The 14,472-nt window shown below is 39.9% G+C and overlaps 1 protein-coding gene and 1 non-coding gene across 4 annotated transcripts in view; one reads left to right on the top strand and one right to left on the bottom strand.

Annotated features, from left to right (window-relative positions):
- ARHGAP26 (Rho GTPase activating protein 26) overlaps positions 1 to 14,472 on the top strand; it is a 357,153-nt gene that overhangs the window by 300,222 nt on the left and 42,459 nt on the right. Inside the window, exon 21 of one of the 3 annotated variants that reach the window (XM_056851152.1) lies at positions 10,168 to 10,289. The exons of the other annotated variants lie outside the window; for them this stretch is intronic. Coding sequence (XP_056707130.1) covers positions 10,168 to 10,258 — 91 coding nt within the window. The 3' untranslated portion in view covers positions 10,259 to 10,289. Of the gene's footprint in view, positions 1 to 10,167; positions 10,290 to 14,472 lie in introns of those variants that run through there. 3 annotated transcript variants of the gene reach the window in all.
- Positions 1,919 to 2,037, bottom strand: LOC130493594 (5S ribosomal RNA). The gene has a single exon (XR_008933978.1). It is a non-coding gene; the product is annotated as a 5S ribosomal RNA (ribosomal RNA).

Here is a 14,472-nt window from a genome sequence, read left to right on the forward strand (position 1 = left end):
CCTTGGGTACTACAGAAAATGATGCACCCAGCCCCATTTTAGAAGGAGGTAGGAACCATGTATGCTTATCTGAAGTCCAAAGGGTGGGATAAAAATGTATTAGATAGATATTCTTGTAAGTGGGCTTTCTCCTAGCTTGAATCATAATTATCATTTGTACCCATACTTTGGGGGAGGGTGCTTTTCTCCCCCACCCCACAACACCTTCAGCGGATTTCCTACATTAACTTTCTTTTTGAGTCACCTTTAAAAATTTTTTGCTATGGTATGTACTTTTTGGTTTTGCACAATACTTCCTCTGATTGACTAGTGTTTTCCATCACACCTACCCACACTCAACCATCTAATGCTGTCTCTCTGACTCGGAAAGAAATTGAATAATCCTCAAGAGAAACAAATGTTCATGTGGCCAGCCCTTTAAAAAGGAGTCAATGCATAATGTCATTATGTTAATTAAAAAAAAAATCCAGATGGGAATGCACTTTATTCAAAAGTGTGTACATCCTGCTTCTCTGTCTGAAAAGGGAACCAAGGGGTGACTTCCAACATCATTTTAAATAGCGTATAATATCAAATGGGCAAAAAATCCAGAAACATGCTGTCATAAGAAAAAGCCTACACACAAAATAGACAGTAACGTCAGCAACATTTATCCTAAATCCCTTTGAAGTAATACAGCATTAAACTTACTCCAGAAAGGCTGTGATGAAGGAGCAAAGTAAACTTCTCCTGGCAGAGTTCCATATTGGTGTGGCTCCTACAGAAAAGGCACCAGCTTGTATAGCTGCCCCACTGTCTCTGAAGAAAAGTCTCTGAAGATGATCTCATTATCTGCGAGGGCTCATATGGGAAAGAGTGGCTGCTCATTGTTTTCCTGCATGCCTGTGCTTAAGAATTCAAATAGTTTACTCAAGAGTTTCCAGCCCAATTCTAACATCATCAAAGGTCACCTGCTTCCCCCAGCTTTGAAAAAGAGACTTTTTTTTTCAGTCAGCCACACAATACTGTTCTAGCTCCTTCCATCACAGCTGATGAAGCAGTTCATTTTGTTCTTTTGGAATAGCCACAGCTAACAGAGGTCAGCCTGGGATTTCATAGGGTAACTGACATCTGTGTCACCACTATATTAATTACCACTGACATGCATTCTCATCTCATCTGCTGATTTAGGGTTTCCAGTTCTTCACCTGAATTATCTGCCTTAAATTATGTTTATCATTTTGAACACTAGAGTATAAACAGCCACAGCAAATACAAACATCTCCATTTAACGGATTTGTTGTTTTGCTCAGGTAATTCATTTTTTAAAAGTCAATTAGTAGTTGTCTTGGAAACCTGTGTAGATAGGCACGCAGTGCGTGCTGAGGGCTGCATTTGCCGAAATTACTATCCCCCTCCTTCCAGAAAGGAATCCAATATGTTAAGAGGAACCAGTTAAAGCACAGATTGGTTTTATTAACTGTTCTGTGCTATTATCTGTTTCAAAGGACTGCTGTTTACTTGCGAGCTACTGAATATAATTGATTAACTTGTTGAAGAATGTGATCTTTCTTCATTTTTAATTTTTAATAATTTTTATTTATTTATAACATAAAACAAAAAAGAAAAATACAAACGGATACTTACAAAGTTTTGAAACTTAATTATATAGTAAATTAAAAATATTCAAAGTATCTTTAAAACCCACCACCCACCATAACAAGTGTCCCTTCACCATAGTGATAGACTTCCGGAGAAGTGTCTCAACAGTTTACAGTTAAACAGTATAACCATATTTTCAAATTTCTAAATTATATCTATAACTCGTTCACTATATTAGTAAAATTCATTTTCACCCGTTTGTCCCAGTATGCAAAGGCCTTTGACCATGTATTTTTAAATTCTTCTAAATCCTTCCCATGTAGGTAATCTAAAAATATGCCTACAGCACCCGGTATTCCCAGGAGGTCTCCCATCCAAGTACTAACCAGGCCTGACCCTGCTTAGCTTCCGAGATCAGACGAGATCGGGCTTGTTCAGGGTAGTATGGCCGTAGGCAAGAATGTGATCTTTCTTCATACATACTCTGTGGTGACTGCCAGTTTCAGGTTTCCTACCTTGAACCCCCATGTAAAGATACTTCGGAAAGTTTTATTAATTAGCATTCACAGATTTAAAGGTAAAGGTCCCATGGGGTAATGTCACATCCCGACGTTTACGAGGCAGACTTTGTTTATGGGGTGGTTTGCCAGTGCCTTCCCCAGTCATCTTCCCTTTACCCCCAGCAAGCTGGGTACTCATTTTACCCACCTCAGAAGGATGGAAGGCTGAGTCAACCTTGAGCCGGCTTCCTGAAACCAACTTCTGTCGGGATTGAACTCAGGTTGTGAGCAGAGCTTTTGACTGCAGTACTGCAGTTTACCACTCTGCGCCACGGGGCTCCTATTCACAGATGAGGGACTGTCAAATTTATCTTATTACTGAGAGAGTTGCAAATACAGTAAAACAATTTGCAAGTGTTACATGCATTTGTTTTTTGTTTTTTTTTTGTTTTTTTGCTTCCCTTTATATACCACCTTCACTTTGTACTACGATGGGCAGAAGCCTTGCCTTATTACTGTATGTTGTTCATTTTCCTTTCCTTTCTGTGATAGCAGACTTGTTTTGTTTATGTGGAAGGGAGGATGTCTATAGAGTGAAGCCAAACTTGGTAGCGTGTTCCTGTTTGCTCTAATCATGAATATGCATGTGAAAGGAGAGACTTTTTTACCTGAGGCCAGCAATTTCCTTTATGTTCATGTGATATTATTAGAGGGAGATGTTTTTACGACAACCTTTCCCCCTTTGCAGATCAGTTTTCTAGCAATTTTATTTCCTTGCAGTCATGATGCAATCATCATTCTCTAGTATCAGAGGAGCATGCCTATTATATTGGGTGCAGTGGAACACAGGCAGAATGGTGCTGCTGCAGTCGTCTTGTTTGTGGCTTCCTAGAGGTACCTGGTTGGCCACTGTGTGAACAGACTGCTGGACTTGATGGGCCTTGGTCTGATCCAGCAGGGCTTTTCTTATGTTCTTATCATTGCAGCCAGTTCTGCATCTAATAAAAACAGAATTGCATCTTCAGTACACCAGAGGAGATGGCTTATTAATTTATTTTTAATTTTGGAGTGAGCATAAATGTCTTTATTTTAAAGCAGAAAGCGTGAACAATTGGCATATGCAGAATACAACTAGTGGCAAAGTAAATGGGATGGATGCATTTTTCTTTGATGATGGTTTTAGAAGATGCTTGTAGAATGCACAGGCGAAGTTAGGAAAAGTACAAGGGTTCAAAACTCTGAATTAAGGACCAACAACAGAATGGAATAATGCAGGATGTGTCCTTGTTTCATTTCTCCACAGTGCTCATGTGCTTCAGGGGGAAAAAGGAATGCAAACATGTATGGTTTTAGAGAAAGGAAAAATATAATGTAAATATAATTAATATAAATATTACCATTACCTGTCTAGGCACAGAGGTTTTAATGTACTGTCAGGACAAGCACTTGGCAGAATCTTAAGCCTGAGTTACCACTGCACAAGCCTGAGTTACCACTGGGCTTTATTAGTGATCTGATCATTCATAACACATTGCAGTCTTTGGAAAGTGAAAGGACAAAAAAAAAGAAAACACGGCAAACCGGAGCATAAAATCAAGTTGACAGGTTAAGTTTTGATTTGATTCTCAGTGGAGTCTCCTTAACTCCAATCATAATAACTAATATTTTTGCACTTTACACACTCACATAACAAATTTAGTGTGCACGGCCTAGCTTTTACCTTTCACCTTTTTCTTGTAATTCAGATGTCAGCATAGCTTGTGGGTGTGTATTCACTAACTGCTTGGAACTAGAATGCAGACAATGAATACAGGCTTTGGGTATTCAAGTTCATCTTGTATTATATCACTGAAAGTAAAATTTGCATACAACAATCACAGATAAAGTGTGGGATTGGTTGAGGGTTGCCAACCTCCAGGTGGGTCCTGGAGATCTCCAAGAATTATAACTGATCTCCAGACAACAGAAATAGTTCCCATGGAGAAAATGATTGCTTTGGAGGGTGGACTCTATGGCTATATACTTGGCTGAGGCCCCTTTCCTCCCCAACCCCACCCTCCCAAGGCTCCACCCTCAAAATCTCCAGGTATTTCCTAACCCAGAATTGGCAACCTTAGATTGGTCCTTCAACTTGTATTCAGATTGTAACTATGGTTAAGACTCCTACAGAGCAATCCCAAGGAAGTCCACTAAGAATCCTGATCAGCGCTGTTCTATAGAGTTTGCTTCCCAGAAAGTGTCCTTAGCATAGCACTGCTGCTTATTAGAATATTAACAGGCAGCCAACACTCCAGATGACTACACTAAGGAAAACCATTTTGTGAATTAACCTTTGAATGACTAGTTCAGGAATTCGAAGAATTGCTTTGCTAAGATTAGTTAATAAGAAGGCCTTTGTCTTCACTTTTGGTTTTTTGAGGGTTTTTTACTCTTGGCTTTTTTGTGTTACCTTTTGCAACATAATGTTATTATAGCCTTTAAATTCACTGTAGTTTATTTTGTTGTCCTTAAAACACTGGAACCAAAAGAGTTTATCCAGTGCTAAATAAAGGGTTTTCTGTGACCAATCTGCCTTCACAGTCTCGCATAGAAAGCTTGTGTTATTCAACCTACAAACGTTAGAACTTTGTTCACTCCTGCTTTATAATCAGATGAAACCTGTTAAGTACACACCTGCCTCAGGTGGAAGCTTTGTGTTAACTTTTATAATTTGGGTCTCATTGTTTTTCACGTTCATCTGTACTGGCGATGAAGTGCTATAAACACAGTATAAATGTCAGTGTCACTACAGAATATTATTCTGTGTATTGTAACAGATGGAGACTTGAATTATGCATTCACATTAGAGACCTAAGATGTCTCCCTTCCTATTATTAAGAGCAACTGTAAAATGTGCCATATGCGGGTTTCCAATCACTCCCACTTAATCTAAGCAGATTCTGAGCTGAGCTACTATTTGATTTACTAGTCCCTGTTAACTGGGGTTAACTGAGGCTCTCTTGGACCGTGTGCCTCCATTTTCTCTACTTGGCTATTTATTTTAAGATGTCCGGTTAGCCAAGCCCACAGAAAATAGAGTATCTTAAAAAGAAACTCTCTTCCTGTTTACCAAAGAATGAAACTGAAGTGCAACGTTAATCTGCTGGACACAAATGTTGAATTTTACTTTTGATTTACTCTGGCCTGGTTCCACTAACAATGATGAATCAAACTGGGCCGAAAAACATTTTTTGTCCATTGGACTTGCCGAAATGGGGGGGGGGGAGTAGCAAATCTGTAACACTGATGACACTATTTTGATGAAATCTATTAGAAAAACACCATTTTTGTACTGTGAGGTCTTATGTCTTCAATTTTATTTTTAAATTGTGCAGTTCAAATATAATACTGTATTTCAGTAGCAATGAAAGAAGCGTTTAGGAAGGGCAATGCATTTTGGCTATAGAAATTCTGGAATGAGAAAGGATGTTTACAATAGTCTGTGTTATAAAATTGCTGATTATAAGAATTGTGTGCATGAATTTCATCTTGCTCAAGACACATTTATGTAACGTAATACAATTTATAATAACTTTAGTGTACTTTGCATTGCTGGAAAGCACTGATATTTTTCTTTTAATGAGGTCTTCAGTGACAGCCTAATTTTCCCCGATGAAGTATATATCTCTTATACGTGCTTTATTTCTTGCATTTAACACTAAAACTAACTATTTTAGTGTTCTGGTTTTGTTTGGGTCAGAGGAGCCAATTTCATGGGGCCCCATTTTTCCACCATTGGAAGCTATGGAGGATGGATAGGGCCACCCTCTTTGGGGGCCTTTAAAATTGGACCCCCTGGCCCAATCTTTACCAAACTTGGGGGTTCTTCTAAGGAGATTCACCAGCAGCTCCACTGTAAACTTGGTGCCTCTACCTTAAAAACAGCCCCCCAAGCCCTGCAAAGATTCCCCATAATATACCTTTTTTTTTAATATTCAAAAAAGCCGGAGAAAGCCCATATCAGTATGGGGATTTGGCATTTACCAGATATATCGAAATTTTTCAGATCTACTATACACGATTCCAAAAAATACCAAAAAACATTTCAGTTCACACCCCTAGGGCTGCCTCTTCTGTGACATCCTATATTCATTTTCAGAATTAGTGTTACCCTTTGTATCTAAATCTTCATAGTTTCCAGCTGCTACATGTACAAATGACCTAGGTGGCCAGCAAATATCTATTGAGATAAAATAATTTTACTTTTCTAGACATCAGTTTCTGAGACTGGGCATTAATATTCTTAGTGCTACCTGGAGATTTTTGTTGTATGGTTCTGCAAGAAAATAACAAGCAGAGGACTTGTAAAGACTTGTGGAGGAAGAGCCCCATGTTCTCATCTCCTGCCAGACCCTGGATTCCGGCTGTGTGACCACTATGGGCTGACCTGATGGTCCGAATCTGGGAATGGGAAGTGTGCTTTCCTCTCCAAGCTCCTCACTCCACCTCTACCACATGCTGGGGGGGGGGAGGGAGGTTCAGAATAAGAAATAAGATACTTATGGGCCACATTACTGGTGAGGTATGCTTGTATGAGGATGCAAAATCAAAACCTATTGTCCTTCATTGGAGGTGGTTTGAGGGCAGTTGGACAAAAGGATCATCCCCCATCCACCAGCGCAATATCTGAAGAGTCAACGCCAACACACTGTGGCCACTGTTGATGGTTATCCTGCTTTTTGTGCCCCAAACTGCAAATCTGTTGTTCTGTTGCACAGGCTTTTTCTGTTCCTGTTAACTTGGCATGTAGGCTTTAGAAAGCTTTTTCTGTTCTTAATTTCATGTTTGTATTTGCCTTTCAACATTCCCTCTCCTCGTTAAACCCCAATATGAAGCCCAACATTCTGGTATTTTTTTAAGTTAATTTGCTTCACACTGGAAACATATCACAAGATATTCTTAAGGCACTTACTGAAACACTCTGGAGCATAGAACATTTCTCTCAAAGCTACAGATGTATCTTTCAAATGATAGATTTTCTCCATGCCTTCAACTTGAGCTGGATCAGTGTTATCAGAAATGTGTGGGCCACACACCAAAACACAGTAGCCTAGCATTCACCCTCCTCAAAATGAGTTATGTCATCGTTTGAAAAAAATCTGCTGTTTAGGTATTCAAATATTTATTAATATAAGCAGAGCCTTTTTTGTTTTGTTTGAACCCATGAAGCTGCCTTATACTGAATCAGACCCTTGGTCCATCAAAGTCAGTATTGTCTACTCAGACCGGCAGTGGCTCTCCAAGGTCTCAGGCAGAGGTCTTTCACATCACCTACTTGCCTAGTCCCTTTAACTGGAGATGCCAGGGATTGAACCTGGGACCTTCTGCATGCCAAGCAGATGCTCTGTCACTGAGCCACAGCCCCTCAGCGGGTCTTCCGTAGGTTGAGTACAACACAGAGCTGCATAGCACTCAGTTTGTGTGTGTGTGTTTGGAAACCACTTTGAAGGGTGGTTTTTTTTTAAAAAAAGTGGTATATAAATATATTAAATAAATAAAACGAGGTAGTAAAATCCGAAACAGTTGGCTGCTCTGATCTGAAACCGAATGTTTACAAACTTTCCATCTACTCAGGGACTAGCCATCAGAGTGTTGGCAGATCAGTTACTGAGAAGGGTTGAATCCAAGTGTACCTGTTGAATGCTTCAAAAAAGCCAAGGAGTTTTTGTGAGTGCTATACAGGGATGATTGAAAACATGTATGCATCTACCTCCCTTGTACATTCCTTCTCTTCCTAAGGAATAAACACTATATTTCCGTAAGTGAGACAGGTTGCTGTCAGTGGCAGTGAACTTGTTAGATCTGATACCTTTTGTAATTACAATTCCAGTCTTCCATAGACTGTAGGAACTGGCTGTCTCCTGGCTTTCTGATTTATTCAGAAGGCCAAAACAACAACACTCCCTCTGGTACTCACATGCCCGTTTCAGTGCTGGTTATTCACTTCAGCTTCACAAAGGCATGTGTTTGATCTGGAAGATTGAGGGAGCTGGCAGCAATAGAGTGGATATAACCCTCTTTTTTTAGTCAGGTCCAGATGTGAATGGGATAAGCTCCCCCCAAAAAATGTTTGAGGTTTTTTGTCAGTATCATTGGGAAATTCTTGATTGATCTAGATTAAAGCCTCCTATGGGGGACATGAGCAGCTCCGGGCACAGACAGAGAACTGGGAAGAGGCTTCAAGAAGTAGAACATCTGAGGGACAGGGAGCCTAGAGAAAAGGATGTTGCAAAATAGATAATGAGCTAGAGTTGCCAGGTTTTTGATACCAGTGGTAGGTTTTGGGGGCAGAGCCTGAGGAGAGCGGAGGAGGGGAGGTATTTCAGCGCCATAGAGTCCAATTGCCAAAGTGGCCATTTTCTCCAAGTGAACCGACATGTATCGGCTGGAGATCAGTTATAATAGCAGGAGATCTCCAGCTAGTACCTGGAGGTTGGCAACCCTATACAATGAGCTGAGAAATGGGAAACCTAAAGACAAAGTCAAGAAGGAAGCACCCATGAGGAAGAGGTCACAGGAGCCTGAAATGAGAATGGACTCCCAATAAATTTTAGGGATTATCTATATATTTACAAACTTTATATACCACTTTTAATCAGCTTTTCAAAGCACTGAATAGAAATAAAACTATTCAAGTTTTAAAATGTCTCAGACTTCCTCAAACCATAGAACGTCATCCGAATTCACAATCTCATGATTACAAAATCAAACAGTTAAGAGAGAGGCCACAAAACATCCAAGGGGCAAGATAATCCAATATATGGATCAGTCTCACCCAGACTGAAGTAGAAGTGTTTCAGAAGGCAGCCTGAGGGTGAAAATATATCAACCACCAATTTATTTGTTTCTTCATTTTGTAAAATTAGCATGGAGATTATTGTGTTCCAGTGTCTTTTTCAGAAACGTGACACATGAATATGGCCTAAAGAAAAAGCCATGGATTTTTTTTCTTTGAAGTGAGACTAAATTTTAAAACAACTTGAGGGCCTGAATGAGTAAATTGATGTGGGAACAAAGATATTACCTGGATATTTTAATGTAATTTTTTAAAACTCTGTACAGATATATCACTGAGAACTAATATGTCTTCATCTTGTTTTTCTGGCCCATTTTTGCTCTCATTCCTCACAGATCTCCATAAGGTTACTCATTTTCAGTATTTTAATTAAAAAAAAGAGTAAACCTGAAAGTTACGCAATACACATGACTTCTGCTGAAAACAGCAGTCCCAAGTCTTTGTTCTCTTTTCCTGGTCACATCTAACATAATGTATGCTGTTCTGCTATCATATTCACAGTTTCCTCACCCTTACTTCACTAGGTTCTTCTTGTAGGGGCAAGGAAACTCTAAGCAGATGACATCATATATTTTAAAGATGTGACAAAAATGCCAAATTTGAGTTACAAATCTTCTGGGTTTTAGGGAAATGTTCTATGACTCAGAATTGGGTATCTCACATTATGGCTACAGATTTTTGTTCTCAAATCCAAAAGGATTCTTTATTGCCTGTAACTTTTGTGACGTGCACTCCTTCAAGCATAATAGTTTTATGAATAAATAAAGGTTATTCCTGAATCACCCACCATAATCAAGGGAATTTGTCTGCCCTAACCTCCTCTTTTTGGTTTTCTCAGGCAGCTTTGCAGTTCAATTGGATCAGATTTCTGCATTAGCAGTAGATTTCTCCTAATGGTCCAGAGAGAAAATAGAACCTTTAACTCATAAAGACATCCTGTCTCATTCTGAAAGGAGATCCCAGCACTTAATTAACTTCATAAATTAGCTGTAGCCATAGTACCCCCACTTTGCCACCAAATGGAGGTAACATAATCTTTATGATCCTTTCTGCCATTGTAATGGATCCCAAACATCAATTAATATGTCCTTGAGCCCTTTCCATTTGGGAGCATTATGGCCATGAACAATCTAATGTGCAGACTCAGTTCACAAAGGAGTGCTAAGCCTTGAAATTATCAATAGCCTAAGAATTATAGCAGGTTGTTTTCCTTGTTATGCTCTATTTTTTTCCCCCATTCTCATATTTTAGAGCTCCCCCTGCTCCAACTGAGGCTTCTGAAGATGCACCTACTTCAAATCAACCCTCTGTGGAAGGTGGCGGCATTGACAAGGGATGTTGATCTCACCTGCTACTTTTGAAGTGGACTTTGTTTCCTGGGCGTTCCATGAGACATGAAGCTCAGACAAGCTTCATACACAAAATAACACATCCCCGCTTTATATATTAAATTTTTCTATAGTCCGTCTCCTTTCGCCTCTGATATAGATGAAAGAGGCTGTAGATTGTAAATTTTAAAACTGGACTCTGCATGAAGCAAGCTAATGCCATATATAGTTGGAAACAAGATGGAAAAGCAAGAAAATGAAATTGTGAAGTAGCTTTTTCTTACCAGTAACTGTTTGCTTCCACCCCTGCAATTTTTTTTATACACATCCATCCGCTGTAGACATCGTGATTTCCTGGTAGAAGATCTACCAGTGAGTAGGTTTTAAGGATTTTTTCTGCAATCCTAAGCACATTTACACCCTTCTAAGTCAACTGAATGTGCTTGGTACTGCGCTGTAAATCTTTTAAAGGTATTCCTGGCAAATTACTGAATACTAAATTACTATATACATTAAGATAGGATAATATTCTTATTTTTCCAAAGTGTTGTGTGCTATGATTTTGGAGACAGGCATAAGAAAGAAGATACGAACATTAATCAGTAGGATAATACGTCCAGAGCAGCATAGGTTTTTGGCCGAGTAGCCACACATTGGGCACAGGTAATATTAAACTGGTGTGTTGACAGTGACAAAAAAAAGAGAAAATGCAATAAAAGCCTTATTTGGTATCACTGTTTTTGTCTTTCTCCCTTCCAAAATGTGAGGGGTCTGGAGACCAAATCCTATGAGGAAAAGCTGAAGGAGCTCTGTATGTTTAGCCTGAAGAGGAGAAGACTGAGTGGGGATATGATAACCATCTTCAAGTATTTGAAGGGCTGTCATAAAAAGGAGGGTGCTGAGTTGTTTTCTGTTGCCCCAGAAGGTCGGATCAGAACCAACGGGTTGAAATTAAATCAAAAGAGCTTCCGTCTAGACATTAGGAAGAATTTTCTAACAGAGCAGTTCCTCAGTGGAACAGGCTTCCTTGGGAGGTGGTAAGTGCTCCTTCCCTGGAGGTTTTTAAGCAGAGGCTAGATGGCCATCTGTCAGCAATGCTGATTCTATGACAGGCAGATAATGAGAGGGAGGGCACCTTGGCCATCTTCTGGGCATGGAGTAGGGGGTCACTGGGTGTGTGTGGAGGAGGTAGTTGTGAATTTCCTGCATTGTGCAGGGGGTTGGACTAGATGGCCCTGGTGGTCCCTTCCAACTCTATGATTCTATGTCTGATTTTGTGCACACAAGCTGAGATTTGCTGTGCACCTGAGAGGCAACAATGAAAGTATTGTGTGCTGCTTGTTCTCTAGATGTCTGTATAAAATAGTTTGGGAAGCCCTAAAGTTGGGGTCTGCCCAAGGCACAAAAGCAGCTGGTAGATCTCTTATAATCATCAGATCGCTTTGTTCTGAAGAGGCCCCTTCTCATTTTAAAGGCAAGATGTGGGGAATTTGGTGGAAGGAATGGTTTTCAGTGTTGAAAACAGCAAAGGCATGCCTAGAATACAGGCTGTGCTTTTTTCTATTTTTGTAACTTTATATTAAAAGAAACAAGCATACATATAAATGCCAATAGCTAGCATCTCTTGTTAAAGGGTCTTCAGTGGGGAAAGACCTCTGCCCTAATACCTTGGAGAGCCACAGCAAGATAGAATAGTCATGACTGAACTAGACACACCGATGGTCTGACTTGGTAGAAAGATGCTTCATTTGTTACATAGAGATAAGCCCTCTTCGGTATCCCATTTTCTTCTTCACTTGTATATCTCTGAACATTTCCCAATCAAACAATTCAGAAGCTCTGCAGTATGTCATAATATTTTGCATCTTCAGGAAAAAATGCTTTTGTGCTTATATAAAGTGAGTAGCATTTCAAGTTCATTTTCAAGTTACTTATACCTGGGGATAACTATTTCAGAATAAGATAATAGTGAACTAAGGGCAATATAGCATCCAAGTATTGTTGAGCATCGGGAATACCCGACAAAAGGATACGTGGACTTGTAAGCACTTGGTCCACAGAAATCCAAAAACCACACCAGGAGACTTAGTAGTCAAAAAGAGTAGGTTTACTGGTAACAGAGGCAAGCAGAGCTTAGAAGTCCAAAGGCAGGAATGGAGGGGAAATGGCAAGCATTTGATTATATGGGAAACCAGAAAAGCAGCAGCAATACAGTTTCAGGACATAACTCCAAACAGTCTAGAAACCCCAAGGCTCCCACGGGCGCCTACTAGCTTCAAAGGGAATAGGAATGCGAGCGGTTAGATAAACAGTCCTTGAAGGAGAGTCTGTGAGAAAACGAAACCATCTCAGATACAGCGAGCAGGCCTGACAGGACTACATTAATTATAATCCATAAAAATGAAGAACAGATGAAATTCTCTATATTAACTCATTAACTGAGAATTAAAGTCTAACACGCTTGCAAATAAAATTCCACATTAGAACAATGAGGTATTATATCCTATATTCTAAAAGTCAAGTCAGCCATATCTGAGTATACTTAAATCTGGTGACTGGAGACCTGAACGGACAAGACAGATCTTTCTACAAACCTGAAAAATGCCTCATGTTTGAAGGAAAATCTGAAATCTAAACAAATACATAGAAAAGGGTTATAAAAAACCCCAAAATGATAAAAGAAGCACCTGTAGCTTTAAGAAATGAAAGTCCTCAGTGGCAGTCCGCTATGGAAGCTCACTTGTGATGGAGGTTGGACTTGATGACCCTCGTGGTCCCTTCCAACTCTATGATTCTATGATGTGCCAGTCACATACTTTCAGTCGAACCTACTTTACAGGGTTGTTGTGAGGATTAAAAAAAGAGGAGAGGAGAATTATTTAAGCTGGTTTGATACCCACTGTGGAGAAAGGCAGGGTATAAATGAAGGGGAAATAATAATAAATATAGCTGAAGACACGAGGCAGATAGAAGATGGGTTGGTGAATGGCTGAGAAGGGAAGAATGAGGCAGGAAAAGGGGAGAGGATATGAGGGCTGTCAGGTGTAGGGACAAGGGAAATACTGTGGGGAGGGGGATACAGGGGGAAGTGATATGCTACCCCACAAGCTCTCGAGAGTTTCCTACCATGCAAGTGGGCCTGGCCCAGCACCACACAATTGGGCCATAGTTTCCTACACAGAGGTTGGGGGAGGGGAAAGGTAAAAACAGAGGGGCAGATAAAGATAGGTTGGTTGTTGCGTGGGAAGACAAGAAGGAAGCAGGAAAGGGGGAGAGGCTATGGAGGCTTTCAGGGAAAGAAAAGAGGAATTAGTGGAGGAGGGGGAAATGAGACGCCCCCCCCTGCAAGTCTGTGCGGGTTCCTGCTTGTCTTATATACTTTACAAAATGTACAATGGTAAAGCTTGACTTGGAAGAGACCAGACTGATAATTTAATGTAACTCCCTGCTCTATAAAATTTACAGGTATTCAAGGGTGGTGGTGGTGATTTGTCATTCCTGTACCTAAAGGCTGTTGACCCTTTCCTGAGTCAGAAGGATGAAAGATAAGGACAGCCTGTGAGCAGGATGGGTGGGGTGAATACTGGTTTATATTTCAGGTATTTCAGCAAACGCAGGAAGATAGCTCATTAAATCAAATGTTAAGTCACTGTTTCAAGAGACCCTGCAGTAGTCTTCTGGCTTTTTTGGCCTCCATGAATAGAAGAAACAATATTCCCCCGTAACTAATCAGCAGCATTTGCATTTTGTGAACACAGATGAAAGAATGCTTATTTTTACTGTTTTATTTTCCTATTCTTTGTTTCTAATTAAAATGTAAGCAATGTGTGTTTGTATGTGTTAATTAGGTATATAGGTATATGGGTAATAGGTATATGGGTAATACAGAAGGCTTCAAAATAGAGAAAGAAGTAGTCTATGAAAGGCTCTTCCTCTCAATATTGAACTGTAATTTTCCCAGTTCATTGCAAAATCCTCCCAAAATACGCTGGTTTGTAAAATAAACCTTGCCAATTTAAAACTGCTTAATAAACAGCATGCTTGGATTTGTAGTATCCAAAGGCTACATTTCTTCACAAACCTTCAGAACAGCATTTTGTGCTTTTTAGCAATTAGGTCCTTGGCAAGTTTCTAATGTAGCCCCTCTTGGCACAGCTTGAATGCACCCTTTCTTAATAGAATACTTTGCCAGCTTTTCATTGTGTTACTCTCCTTGCCCTGGGAAATG

The sequence above is a fragment of the Euleptes europaea genome, chromosome 1, assembly GCF_029931775.1.
Source record: "Euleptes europaea isolate rEulEur1 chromosome 1, rEulEur1.hap1, whole genome shotgun sequence".
NCBI lineage: Eukaryota > Metazoa > Chordata > Lepidosauria > Squamata > Sphaerodactylidae > Euleptes > Euleptes europaea.